Below are 14862 nucleotides of genomic sequence, written 5' to 3'. Positions count from 1 at the left end.
GTAAAAGCCAGGCAGGCAGAGACTGTTGTGCAGAAATGTATGGAGAAAGCATCAACAACCAAGGGGGTGTTTTGTGCTGCTGGAACGTAGAGTCCAAGGGGGAGGATGAATACTTCTTAGTGGTTGCCGAATCTGATTTCTACTAAAATGAGTGATAATAGCAGAAGAAATTGGCAGAAATTAAGAGGATAAAAACGTTAAGGAGATTGTTTTTTAAACTGGCAGCAGTGAAATGCCACTGAAAAGTCACTAACATGAAAATGATGGGATTCATCCTATTTATATTGGCTATAGTATAGAGGAGTAATTTTAAAGCAGTGACTGATGCAGATTCAGGTGATGAGTATAAATGGGGAAGAGGGTGCCAACTCAGAGAACCCTAAGGAAGCCTCAGCAGCACCCTGGGTGACAGACTTGGGAGAGGCTGATGGGGAGGAATTTATTTCTGGCTTGCGCAGTTGAGTGAAAAGGGTTGAGAATATAGACGACCTGAGTTTGGGTGGAAAGATGATGAGTTTAATTTTGGTACCTGTGGAATATCTTTTGGAGATAACCTGTAGGCCACTGGATAGCTGGAAAGCTGCACTGAAGATACTAATGGTATTAGTTTTAGGATTAATGCTTACTGCAGCCTTAGAATGGTTGTCTGTACTATGAAAAAGCTAAGAACAGAACCCTACAGAACACCTATGTTTGCGGTATAGGACAGATTAGAGGAAGAGGAGCTTGCAAGGGAAACACAAATGCTTATGAAGACCATGGAAATGAGGTATGGTGGGAACTAAAGTAACAGTTGTTTTAAAAAGACAGTAGTCAATAGCATCAAATGCCACAGAAAAGTAAAATAAAGATTGTTAAGCCTCCATAGCATTTATAGCCGCATTGGAAGTGGATAGTGGAGTGTATTGTATAAGGAAAAAGATAGACCTCTACATACCCACCACACAAATAGGACAAATGTTAAAACTGAAGTATTATATTAAAGAAACATTTTAAATGATAAATGGGAGATCTTCTTCTCTCCAGATGCAACTCCTATCATGAATTTGGTGGACTTTCTCTCCCTTTTTGCTTTCTTTTAAAAATATTAGCAACAGCATTTAACTTTCTCTTCAAGTATTACAAACTATCAGGAAGTTGTGTGGCAATTCATTTAACCTGCAAAGTTAAAACAGAGATGTCTGAAGATATGTGATCTTTTACACACTTCATTAATCATCCAAATGGACTTAAAGGATACAACCCCATAATAATTAGACCTTTAAAAGTAAAGTACTGTGGTGCCTGGCTGACTCAATTAGAGGAATCTGTGACTCTTGATCTTAGTTAGGGTCGTGAGTTTGAGCCCCATGCTGAATGTGGAAATTGCTTAAATAAATAAACTTTAAAAAAGAAAAAAAAGAGTAAAATGCCAAAAAACCCAAAAAGCTTGGAAATGCAAAGTGAGTGGGAAGTCAGGTGTTGGTGTAGGCGCAGAGGCACTTATTAGGCTACATCTCAGACAACAATCACTGCATGCCATCTTGGCTGCCTACTTCCATGGCAACATGCTACACTTCAGTGTAACCCAATTACTGTTCCTCTGAAATGTTAAATGCAAATTTAACAGCAACACAAGCTTCATTCCTCTCTTCAGACTATCTGAGGGACTCTCTCCCTACAACCCCTCAACTTTCTCCCCATTAGTAACATATTTTCACCTCTTCCTTTTCCGGAGTCCAGCCTGCACACCATTTACCAGGTATTAACCTTCAATTCCCTAGATTCACTGTCTTTTCCATTATATACATTTACCAAAACCTTAACCAGGGCTCACTCCAACCACCTGTCTTTTACTTGCTTACATTAGGCTGCTGAGCACTCAAAGGAGGGAAGGGGGGGGAAAAAATCACAAAACCGAGTGGATAGGTTTCACTAGATATTCATGGATCTCCAACTTCAACCTGGGCCTCAACACTTGCAGTACTTCTGTGTTTTTTTAGACATTCTCAACAATATTTCAGATCTTCTCAGGCCTCTGATGCCATTCAATCTCAGGGGACAACTTCATTTCTTTTTTCTTAGAAAGCCATTAGAAGGGAGGTCACATAGCTTCTCTGCCACGACAGCTGAGAAAGCTAGCTTCCCTCAACTTCCACACAGTGGAAGGAGGCACCTCTTCTCTTAAGGCTCTCCTATCCAAGTGGGCTGAGTTTTCTGCCATCCCAGGAGCCTCGCTCCATCAGAGACCCTCTTTATCTCCCGGACACTAGATTTCTTTCTTCCTATTTCTAGTGTGATGTTTCCATCAGCATTTAACTTCCTGGAGTCTCTCCTATCTTAAACCACAAAGTCCCTTTCTCCTTTATCTTATACCTCTCTCTGCTGTAACTGCCCTCTTTCCTCCTTCCTTGTTACAGGCGAGGTTCATCAGAAAGCTATTTTTGTTTCCTATTTATTTATTTATTTATTTTTTGTTTCCTATTTACTTCTCAGTCATGGTACTTTGGCTCAGATCCTCAAAGGGCTACTGAAATCTGCTGAATCTGTTCTCCAAGGCCACTATCCACCTCCAGTGCAACTATAAATGCTATGGAGGCTTAACAATCTTTATTTTACTTTTCACACAGTATCAGGGCACTTGGGTGGCTCAGTAGGTTGAACATCCATCTGACTTTTGGTTTCATCTTGGGTCATGATCTCAGGGTTGTGGGGTCAGGCTCTCTCTCACCCCACCCTACCCCTCTCACATAAATCTAGGGCACCTGGGTGGTCCAGTTGGTTAAGCATCTACCTTCAGCTCAGGTCATGATCCCAGGATCCAGGGATCGATTTCCACCTCAGGCTCCCGCTAAGCAGGGAGCCTGTTTCTCCCCTTTTCCTATTCCCCTGCTTGTGCTCTCTGGCACACACTCTCTCTGTCAAATAAATAAAAATCTTAAAATTTTTTTTAAAATCTTTTTTTTTTAAAAAAAAAACACAGCATCAAACTTGCCATGTGGTATTTTTTGGTAATATCCTTTCAATAGGACCCTTCTCTTTTTAATCAGGTTTTCTGAGGGCCACAAACTGTATTAGATGTGTCTCTGTGCTCTGCCTCAAACAAAATTATTGGGTGGTAAAAATTTCCTTCTCAATTAATAGATTCCAAAACAGCAAAATTCAGCATGTTAAGATACCATAAAATGAGGGCTGCCTTTTTTGGCTTGAGATTTCTTAAAAGTAAATTTGACCATTTTCACGTTTTTTTTAAATTCTAGGATGTGAAGTGACCCCAGATGTAAACATTTCAGGGCAAAAATTCAACATTAAACTCCTGATTCCAGTTGCAGAAGGCATGAATGAAATCTGGCTTCGTTGTGACAATGTAAGTTTTCCAATTAAAAGTATAAACCTTAATTTTCTTTGATTACTTAGAGTTGACCAGTCATCCTTAGATTTTTAAACCCAAAGGATATGTGATACATATCATATTTCAATATTTCTTTTCAACAGGAAAAACAGTATGCACACTGGATGGCAGCCTGCAGATTAGCCTCCAAAGGCAAGACCATGGCAGACAGTTCTTATAACTTGGAAGTTCAAAATATTCTTTCCTTTCTGAAGATGCAGCATTTAAACCCAGATCCTCAGTTAATACCAGAACAGATAACAACTGATATAAATCCTGAATGTTTGGTGTCCCCTCGCTATCTAAAAAAATACAAGAACAAGCAGGTATTTGATTCATTTTACTTCATCTGTTTTCTTCCGGTTTTATGATTTTGTACATACACTTTAAATTCAGTTCCCCTCTTAAAACTTTTTAGTGTTAGTGATGGTCTTAATTTCATATCCAGTGATCAGAGCATAAAATAGGATGTAAGTAACCTTCAGTCCATTTAAATTAGTCATTAAAAAATATTTTTCATTTAATAGGACAGATAATGAGGTAAGATAGTTGGGAGCATATTTACTCAAAACCTAAGGAAATCATCCTGTGAACAGGGTGTGTTCTTTCAGGGAATTGAATATGGTGAGGATGCTTTGGGTTTTATTCCTTATATAATTAAGTGTAGTATAAAGCGCAGCCAGCATTTCTCAACAAAGTCTATAACAACTCTTCTTGCTGTCAAAATGGACTTTCCAGCCTTGGAAATAAACTTTACAAGGGTAGAAATAGTTTATCTTTTCTTAACAGTAAAAAAAAAAACCTAAACCAAGATTTGCACATGTGACAAAGTTTGGTAAATTTTCATTGAAATTCGCTGCTTTTGTTCACTCTGTTTAGAATTCCTTTCCTGGAAATTAATACCATAAAAGGATTGCTATTTAGGAAAATGGTTCTTCGGTACAACATAAAAGGTTCTTTGCAGGGGAATTTCACTTGGGATAGCCCCCAGTATTTGCTACACCAAACATCATGCCATAAAAGGCAAAGGCTTCAGTCTGAGGTGGGGCGGTGAAGAAGACCTTTCAAATAAATATTTCATTTCTATCTAGTTTCATTTTTATTTCTGTTAAAGAATAATTTTAAAACATTACTGAAGGCACCAATGAAATACCCAGAACATTTACTAATTCTTAACTTTAAATATAATGTTTATCAAATGGGTCTGAAATCACTTAGCTTAATGTTCAGAAGTTTTAATCACCAAGTATTTGTCTTTAAGTTTCAGAGGTTGTGTAAGCTACATGGAAATTGTTTATCCCACAGTCCTATGATGTGGGAGTAGTAAGGAATGGAGGAAATGCTGCCCTGGGGAGCTTTGTGGAATGTAGATTGTAAGTTAAAAAGGGAAAGTGAATCAAGTACTAATTTTTTTTTATTCTTAGTTATTTCATTTAAAAATTACTCATTTAAAAAAAAACCTTATTTCTGAAAGTGGATTCATTTGCCTTCAAAGACAAGGAACAATTTCAAACCTTAGCAAGCATATCATTTACACTATCTGCTGTCAGGAAAGAAAAATACAAAGTGTTACTGAAGATTGCCAACTGTTGGTGTAGTTGTCAAAGGTACTGGATTGTTTTCTCAGAAGCCTTTTAAATGATAGTTTTCACTTTAAAAAGATAGTTCTCTATCCCTGATTTCTCAGCTAGCTTGTCATAGTGAAAATTCTCTGGAGGACAAAAACAGTGACTATCTGACTGTCTTTAACTCGCAGGATGGCAGCATGTGTGTGGTCCGTGGTTAAGGATTCTTCTAGCCTTTTCTTCCATGCTGGCATCTTATCAAATGCACATTCTTTTTTAATGCTCTTTTCTCTGACTAGATTTATATTGGTTGTTCCCAGAAAGTAGAGACCATGTATTGCCCTGACAATTCCTACTGTCAGCTAAGAAGTGCTGACAGGCAGAGTTCGTTGCTGTTGTGTGTCCAGCACTGCACCAGTCGTTGGATATAGTGCTTAGTAATTGTTAAACTATACAATACAGTGGCATTCAGGAATCCAGTAGAAAGAGGTTTGGGCCATGAGCTCCTCTATTCCTACCAGGGCCCATCAATAAAGATTGTGTTATATTTAATCTACTTTAAATCCCTGCAACTATTTATTAATTATTTAAACTCACTGTATGTATCTTTATATGACTATGATTCCCAAGCTGAATTTTTACATTTTAAAGAAAAGAGTTGTCTCTGTTTTATCCATGTGAATATACATTGAACTAGATAATCTATTTATAGCCATTGTTCCTAGTGTAGTATATAGCATCTCTTCATTTTCCCTTCCAGGAAAAAGGATGCAAAAAACAGATGGTAATTTGAGGGGTTTGCTTTTCTTGTGCAAATAAACCGTATGGTCCTGAATACCTTCAACTTATTTCTGAACAGTGATGCATGGGTCATAGTATCAGACTCAATCTGAAAACATTAAAGGTTTTTGAATATTAATTTTGATTTTGCTACTAAAAGCATTAGTTCTGCCTAACGAGTAAGAACTGGTAAATGAACAGGGAAAAGGGTATTTGCTCTTTTTTTTCCCTACAAATAATTTACCCATAATTTTAGTAACACTTATCAGTTTAAAATAATGTGGAAGTGTTTCTCAGTGTTCTAAATGGAAAATAATCGCTGCTTCCTTGTTTTCATTTTCATGCTTGCATTTACTTTGCTTGGTTTCCACCTAAAGTAATTTTTTTTGCATGGTTTTTGGCTGGAATTTTGGTTTGCAGGTTACCGCAACTTTTTCTTTGCTTCATTGCCATTTTTTCTGATTGCCTTTTTTTTTCTTTCTGCTTCCTTTTTCTTTCTTCGCATTGCCATCTACAGCCAGGCTATATAAGAGATTTGGTAAGTTCTCCATATTTACCAAAAAAAGAAAAGAAAAAAATACATAAAATATTTAAAGCCTTAGCCACAATCCCTTTTTATGGATTAATTTCCTTCCACTCTTTTTGGCAGTAGTCATCCCAAAGTGAGTGTAATTTAAATTAAAAGTTAACTTTTCTAATGATTCATTTAGAAAAAAATTTTAATTATTATGCTGGTTTCAAGTACTTTAAAGGTGCTAATAAATATTCCTGCTAGAAGTTTATATTCCAGGTACTCATTCTGATACTGTGTCTTGGTGCTAAGTTTAAAACTTCATTATTCATAGGATTAGAACATGCCTTTTATAGAAGCAGCGACATATATGTGTGTACTTGGAATATACCTCAAGAGTGGCAGTTACATACTCCTCTAATAGTACCTTTTGTTTCTGGATATATGGAAACTAAATTAAGAAGAAATCTATCAAGGTTTATTTTGAAGAGTCATCATTATACTAAAATTTCCAAAAGTAGCTGCAGAGATTTCCTAATTCTAGTTCTTAAAATATGTGATTGTGGGGTGGGGCACGTGATTCAGTTTTTTACTTTTTGTCATGATCCTCCCATGAAAGAATATTGTCTCGATGGTAAAGGTGGTGTTTAATCATGTTTAGATAACAGCAAGAATCTTGGAGGCCCATCAGAATGTAGCTCAGATGAGTCTAATTGAGGCCAAGATGAGATTTATTCAAGCTTGGCAGTCATTACCAGAATTTGGCATCACACACTTTATTGCAAGGTCAGTGGTTCTCCTAAACATTTATGTATAAATCTTAATTAGTGCCTTTTTATGTAATCTACTTCAATTAAACATTTAAAGTACCTACTGAGATCCATTAGCAATTTTACAGTAAAATGTCAAGAATATTGAAACCTATTTTCTATACTTGTAATTTTTGCATTAAAAATTCAAAATGATTTCTCTTTTTACTTATATGAAAATATCCTTTGTAAGAGTTAAAAAGCTCATCTTAAAAACAAAGCAACATGTCCTCCCATCCCCCACTTGTTTTTAAACTTTATGTTTTTAATACTATAGGTTTCAGGGAGGAAAAAAAGAAGAACTTATTGGAATTGCATACAACAGACTGATTAGGATGGATGCCAGCACAGGAGATGCAATTAAAACATGGCGCTTCAGTAACATGAAACAGTGGAATGTAAACTGGGAAATAAAAATGGTAAGCTTGAACAGTGTTACCTGAGTGCATGTAGAGCCCTTCTACTAAGAATTAGTAAATTAAGAATTAAAAGGCTATTAAATTCTGTAGATTATTTGTACCATTACCTTTTAAAGTATAAAACATGGTTGGTTATTTCCCACTTAACTTGCCATTTCATAACTGTCCCAATTATTAGAATTCTAAGAACATAATGATCTGCTTAGAGGGTGGTTTTCCTGTAGTGGTACATCCCTGTCAGTAGCAGCTACTGTTTATTGAATTCCTACTCTGTGCCAGTCATGATGCTAGATGTTTTTACATTTGTACCTTATTTCTAATCTTACCACGGCCTTGTGAGGTGGTTGGATTGTCCCTACTTTACAAATGAGGACACTCAAAGTTAATGGCTTAATGGCCATGATTGCCATGACTGCACACTTAGTTAACAGAATCAGGATTTAGACTGATGCTCAGAGGTCTAAAACCTGGCACAGCTACTACTGTATATCATGCTGCCCCTAGCCTTGGAGTACAATGAAAATCATTTAAAATAAACCATCTTTTACTGATAAGCCATGTGTTATTGTAGGATCATTAGGATTATTGTATCAGTTCCTATTACTGCACAGAATCTCCTATTTCTGAAATATACTAGTATCCCTTCTTATCTGTGGATAACCATGGTCGAGATGCAGATAACCCATCCTCCTCCTGACATATTGCTAGAAGGTCTGTAGTAGCCTAACACTATGTCACAGTGCCTGCGTCCTTCACCTTCATCCATCACGTGGGCATTTTATCATTTCTCATTATCACAAGGATGAGTACAGTACAGTAAAATATGTTGAGAGAGAGACTATTCACGTAACTTTGATTATATATTGTTGTAATTCTATTAGTTATTAATCTCTTACAATAACAAATAATAAAGTATCTAATTGATAAACTTTATCACAGGTATATGTGTGAAGGGACAAGAACCATATATACTATCCGTGGTTTCAGGCATCCATTGGGGATCTTGAAATATATTTCCCATGGATAAGGTAGGGGAGGGCTACTGTATCCACACATGATACCTAAAGGTTAAATATCTAGAGCAAATATTAAATTAAATGCAAGAAGTAAGTTTTCTCCCAGGCCTTGAAGAGAGACCTTCTCATAACTAGACTAACCAGAGACCATTGGGAACAGAATGACCTAAACCCCTTGCATTCAGTCTTCCTTTTCAGAACATGAAAACTAAAAAGGTGTGGGGGAGGGGTTAATAAACTTACTCTTTAGGATTAAAAAAAAAAACAAGGCTCAACAAATATTTTGTGAGAGGGGAGACGTTAAATAGCATGGAAGCTTCGCTGGTCCCAGCCACACAGAGTTTTCCAGGGACTGACAGTTCTTGGTCTTCATTCTAGGTCACGGTAGAGTTTGCAGATGAAGTACGATTGTCCTTCATTTGTACGGAAGTAGATTGCAAAGTGGTTCATGAATTCATTGGTGGCTACATATTTCTCTCAACACGTGCAAAAGACCAAAATGAGAGTTTAGATGAAGAGATGTTCTACAAACTTACCAGTGGTTGGGTGTGAATAGAGACACTGTGTGATGAAATTCCATGGCCATAACAATATTTAACTTTGAAAGCTGTTGTTTGTTATATGCTGCTTAATAAAGTAAGCTTGAAATTTATCATTTTATCATGAAAACTTTTTTGCCTTACCAGACCAGTTAGTAAGTGCACTAACAAGCACGACTGTTAATCTGCTCTCGTGATATAATATATGGACTCAAATATGGCACACATTCCTTAGGGACATGAATTGAAAACTAAAGTAGGGGGCAAGTCGGGAACAAAACATCACTGATTTAATCTAGCCAAACCAAGAAAGTCAAGCCATCTACTTTAAAGCTATCCAGGGCTTAAACTATATGAAGTCTATTTATCATGTTTAATGCATGTGTTTTAATGTATGTTTAATTTGATCTTGTGTTTTAAAAATACCTACTTCTGGTAGCCATTGATTCTCCATCCCCCCACTCCCACCCCCAAGTAAATCAGGCCTGTGAAAGGTCCCTGATACTTAATAATGTCATTGTTTGACCTTGAAGGAAAATGCTATCAGTCCGTTTGGCTTGGTTTATTTTTGTCTTTGAATAAGCATGTATGTATACTGTCTTCTGTTTTTATTTTTACACCCTATTGTATTACAACATTTTTAGTATTCACCAGCATATTCACTGTCTGCCTAAAATATGCAACTTTTGCATTACAATATGAAGTAAAGGTCTATGAAGTATGCATTTTGTGTAACTAATGTACAAACACAAATTTTATAAAATTGTACAGTTTTTTTTAAAAAAAACTCACAGCTAGCAAATGGCTTAGATGTAGCATCTTTGCATTAATTAAATGCTTTAAAAATATAATTAATGTGCAGATCTCATACCTGCTAAATTAAGAATGACTTCATTATAGTCATGATTCGCCACAGCGTCCTTAACTCTAATGCCTGGACTGGCCATGTTCTCGTCCGCTGTGCTGTTACAGTCCGCATTGGTGCTAGTTGGAAAATTCCTAGCTCACACAACCCAAAAGGGTGCCAGGAGGGGTGGATTACCAGTATTGTCCAATAATCCATGGTTTAAAAACTGTATAAATGCATTTTATTTTAAATAAAAGCAAGATATTTTATTTGTTTCTTTTTGTACTTCTTGTCTTTACTGTTTACATAGAATTAAAACTGAAGAAATGAACTTTTGCCTTTGGAAACGTGTTGTGTTGTGAGGACAGCTTGCTGGTACCAGAATGTCAGCAGACAGGAATATACTCCATCTCTAGGATAGGTTCTTCCACCACTTCACTTTTTTCTACTACTTAAAAATGAACTGCATGAATATTAGGAATCTAAACAGTATGACAGATGAAAGGACATTGTTGACTTGGGAAGAATTCGTTTTAAACTCAAAATGAATGACTCCTGGTCTAAAAAACCTCAACTCACATGTGTGAATTTACTGCCTGTTGTTAAGAGCTATTGGATCCTCACTTGGCTACAAAACTTCAGCTCTGGATTTTCTCCCTTAGCTCTTGCTTTTCATCAGGCCAAGTCTTCGTTGCTTTTTCCCTCAGGCAAACTTTTGTCATTGATGTCACTGACACCTGTCACTGTCCTTTTCTTGTGCCCACCACAATGACACAGCCTCTAAAGCAAAGCGCGTATCACATTTTCCATGACTTTTTATACTCTGTCTGGTCCTACAAACCTCACTCCAAAATATAAGGGCTCCTTCCCACTTCAAAAAACCTAAATAATATATTCCCTTTCCTCACCTGAAATGCAGGTCACTAACTTGGTTAAAAGCCCTAAAATATATTGAGATGAAGGCTTACCTGAGTGCCTTAGTGTTTCACAGCCTCTGTACTGATTTCTCTGAGTTTGCCCCCCCCCCCCCCCCCGCCATCCTAACAATCTCGATACTAATTTAGCCCCAGCATAGCACTGGCTGTATGTCAGCTCTGATGACTCCAGTCAGGAGCTAAGAGGGCTTCTATGCTCTGTATCCCAGCCCACATTCTCCAAGACCATTTGCACTTGCTCATCGCCATGTCATTTTGCAGACTTTCTTCCAGTCTCCCACATGTACCAAATCCCATTTTTCTAGCATTTTAGGAATTTTAGAAAGAGGGGCACCTGGGTGGCTCAGTTGGTTGAGTGTCGGCCTTCAGTTTAGGTCATAATTCCAGGGTCCTGGGATTGAGCCTCACATAAGGCTTCCTGCTCAGTGAGGAGTCTGCTTCTCCCTCTGCCCCCTCCCTTCCCTCCTGCTTATGCTCTTCACCCCTGCCGCCCCGTCAAATCTTTAAAAAAGTTTTTAGACCTCAAGAGTTCTTCCATGAATACTTCCAAGCTTCCTCACAGCCCCAAATTTTCTTACTCCGGTGAACAGCCACTAAATTTGGTCCTTTTTGGAACTTAGGAGCAATCATCCTTATTATGATTATTGCTTATAATAATTCATTACTCCCTTGAGGACTGGATCTGAGCCTCATAGTTGTTTTTTTTTTTTTTTTTTAGATTTTATTTATTCATGAGAGACACAGAGAGAGAGAGAGGCAGAGACACACAGGCAGAGGGAGAAGCAGGCTCCATGCAAGGAGCCTGATGTGTTGGGACTCGATCCCAGGATCACGCCTTGAGCCAAAGGCAGATGCTTAACCACCTGAGCCTCCCAGGCATCCCAGAGCCTCATAGTTTCTACTTAGGATCAGTTAACACGTATATGTTCATTGAATATAATAATGGCTATTTTAGAAATCAAGGAATTAGGACAACTTAGAATTTTTACAACCTCAGCATAGTTTAATATAGAGGAAACAGACATGCACACCAGCTATGCTTTAAGAGACATGCTGAGTGCGTTCATGTACAAGATCTAAAGACTTAGACAATCCATCCTCATTTTCTAGACGAGACTCCAGCCAAGTGACCTGTTCAAAGCAACATGGCTATAACTAATTAGTACCAAGGCAATCTAGAAGTGGAACCCAGATTTCCTTCTCTGTACCAGTAGTGTTAAAAACAAACCCTGCATGAATCTTGAGGAACCCCATTGGTAGTGGTCTCTATACAGAGACATCAGTCCATGAAAAGAACCCTGGCCAGGGCCTTGAGAGACACAGTTTCAGGTTTACACTCTCAGTTTCACATGAACATGAAAGCACTGGGGACAGGAGACCAACCAAGCTCTCTTCCAATTCTTTATCTTAAATCAGCAAGTTAGAGACCTGCTGATGCTATAGTTAATCAGTAATTTTAACTTGGTACAAATTATTTTTTACACAACCTTGAACATCAAAGGTCAGGGACCTAGAGACATGAACTTATTTTCTTTTTCAGCTTTATCAAGGCATAACTGAAAAAAATTGTAAGATACTTAAAGTGTAGGGGCACCTGAGTGGTGCAGTTAGTTAAGCGTTTTATTCTTAATTTCTGTTCAGATTGTGATCTCAGGGTCAAGAGATCAAGTTCTGTGTTGGGCTCTGTGTTCAGCAGGGAATCTGCTAATCTGCTTGAGATTCTTTCTCCTTCTCCCTCTCCTCCTCTTGCTCATGCTCTCTCTCTCTCTCTCTTAAATAAATCTTAAAAAAAAAATAAAGTGTACATCATGGTGATTTGGTAAATGCATATAATATGAAAGGATTTCTACCATCTAGTTAGTTAACATATCCATCCCCTAGAGACACAAACTTTGTAGAAGAAAAGCCACTTGCTGTTCTTGACCCTCTGCTCTTATACAAGCCGAAAAGCAACAGGTGGCAGATTTTACTTTTTGTGTTCTGTACACCATAGTTTTTGTTCCTTTTTATGTTAAAAGTCTTTGCAAACCAGAACCACTATGAGATGTCATCTCACACCTGTCAGAGTGGTTAGACTCAAAAACTCAAGAAACAAGTGTTGAAGAGGATTTGGAGAGAAAGGAATCCTCATGCACTGTTAGTGGGAATGCAAACTGGAGGGTCCTTAAGAATTTTTTAAATAGAAATCCCATATGATCCAGTAAATCCACTACTGGGTATTTACCCAAAGAAAACAAAAACATTAATTCTAAAAAGATATATCCACCCTTATGTTTATTGCAGCATTATTTACAACAGCCAAGATACAGAAGCAACCAAAGTACCCATCAATAGACAAATGGATAAAGATGTGGTGTGTATACACATACACACAATGGAGTTATTCAGTGAGCCACAAAAAAGGATGACACATCTTACCATTTGCAACAGCATGGACAGACCTAGAGGATATTATGCTAAGTGAAATAAATCAGCCTGAGAAAGACAAGTATCATATGACTCACATGTGGAATCTAAAAAAACAAAGGAAATGAATAAACAAGCAGAAACAGACCCTTAAGTACAGAGAACAAACTGATGGTTGCCAGAGGAGAGGAGGATAAAGGGATGGATGAAGGGGAGTGGGAGATCCAGGCCTCCAGTTACAGGATGAATCTTGGGGGCAAAGGGTGCAGCACAGGGGTTGTAATAGTGCTGTGAGGGGGCAGATGGCAGCTGCGCTTGTGGTGAGGATGGCAAGAATGTAAGACTTGGCCAAATCACTCTGTTGTACACCTGAAGCTAATGTAACACTGTCAACTGTACTTCAAAAAAAAAGTGTTACTCAAGTGCTTTTAATTAGTTACCAGTTAGTTATGTGGTAGGATCAGACCAACCTCGGTTTCTGACTGTAATTTATCCGGAAAAAAATACCACAGAATTGAAAATGTTTAAGTACCCAATACTCCACCTACATTGAGCATAGTGATTTCCCAGTGAAATGCTAGGTTTTTAAACTCAAAACTTCTTTGATCCCCTAAGACACTTTCCTATCCTATTCCTTTCATAACTGTTTCTACCCTGTATAGTCAATATAGTCAAGTTTGACGGGGTCTAGCTAGTTTTAGACTAATCACTTAAAACATGGCAACATCTTCACCAATTTGATAATTCATAAGAGAACAGGGCTTTCTGAATTCAGCTCTTTGTGCCAGAACCGTCACTGATACTCACAGGAGCCTTTCCTACGTGCATAACCCTACCCAGCTATCATCTGCTCTGCTTTATTCCAAACATGTAGACGGATTCAAAAAAATCCTGCCACCCCCCAATAAAGCATTTTTGCAGCTATTGTAGTCATTCCTTCTTTTTGTTGTGAAGAAGGCAAGGAGGAGTTGCCCTGCTGAGCACAGACCCATCAGATATGGTACGATAATAACTTGGTCAATTCTTAAATCTGCTGATAAGGGTCGGGTCATCTCTACACAGTAATATCCAGGAAGAAGCTGTTTACCGAAAGCTCTGTGCTCTTCAACAAATTAGCTGTGTCTTTATCTGTTTGAACTGCTTTGGTTTGGCAGCTCAAGAATGGGGGAGGTGGTAGAGAGCGACAGGAAATGGGAAATTTTCAATCTGGGTAAAAGGAATGAAATTCTCAGAGTGGACTGCAGAGCCACCCAGAACAGGAAACAGAGTAGCAAAAAAAAGCCTTATCTGCTGACCTTATTTCCCACTGTGCTGATTCCTCTCTTGCTTTCTCTGGTTTATTTAATAAACAATACAAAGTTTCCCAGGCTGAATGTGTACATTAAAATTCTCTATTCCCTTAGTAAACACCAGCACACATGCACTCTTAGTTGAGTTTCCCTTTTGGATTTGTGCATAGGCCTGCATATTACTAAAAATTATAAGCACTTAAAATAATTTGAGACCCTTTATTTCATGAAATCTAGTTAGAGTCTCATGTGGCTTCATTGGCCAGGCATTATCTGTATTACTGCTCAGGGAAGTGGTCCAAGGCCAATGTTAATTAAATTTGTGATACAAACAGCACAACCAATCCAAACAAGTTTGACATACCTGTATTAATAT

The 14862-nt window shown here is 37.8% G+C and overlaps 1 protein-coding gene across 7 annotated transcripts in view; it reads left to right on the top strand.

The window, feature by feature from the left end:
• The window catches only part of FERMT2 (FERM domain containing kindlin 2), an 80076-nt gene extending 69945 nt beyond the window's left edge, over positions 1–10131 (top strand). For 3 of the 7 annotated variants that reach the window (XM_072838580.1, XM_072838581.1, XM_072838579.1), the window contains 7 exons: positions 3240–3346; positions 3475–3696; positions 5696–5719; positions 6233–6253; positions 6888–7012; positions 7313–7454; positions 8849–10131. In XM_072838580.1, coding sequence (XP_072694681.1) covers positions 3240–3346; positions 3475–3696; positions 5696–5719; positions 6233–6253; positions 6888–7012; positions 7313–7454; positions 8849–9022 — 815 coding nt within the window. In that variant the 3' untranslated portion in view covers positions 9023–10131. The remainder of the gene's footprint in view (positions 1–3239; positions 3347–3474; positions 3697–5695; positions 5720–6232; positions 6254–6887; positions 7013–7312; positions 7455–8848) is intronic. The other 4 variants (XM_072838578.1, XM_072838575.1, XM_072838582.1 and 1 more) reach the window with 2 other exon arrangements.
• Positions 10132–14862: the final 4731 nt, after the last annotated feature.

The sequence above is a fragment of the Canis lupus genome, chromosome 9 (genome assembly GCF_048164855.1).
Source record: "Canis lupus baileyi chromosome 9, mCanLup2.hap1, whole genome shotgun sequence".
Classification (NCBI taxonomy): Eukaryota; Metazoa; Chordata; class Mammalia; order Carnivora; family Canidae; genus Canis; species Canis lupus.
This window is presented reverse-complemented; position numbering and strand designations above follow the sequence as displayed.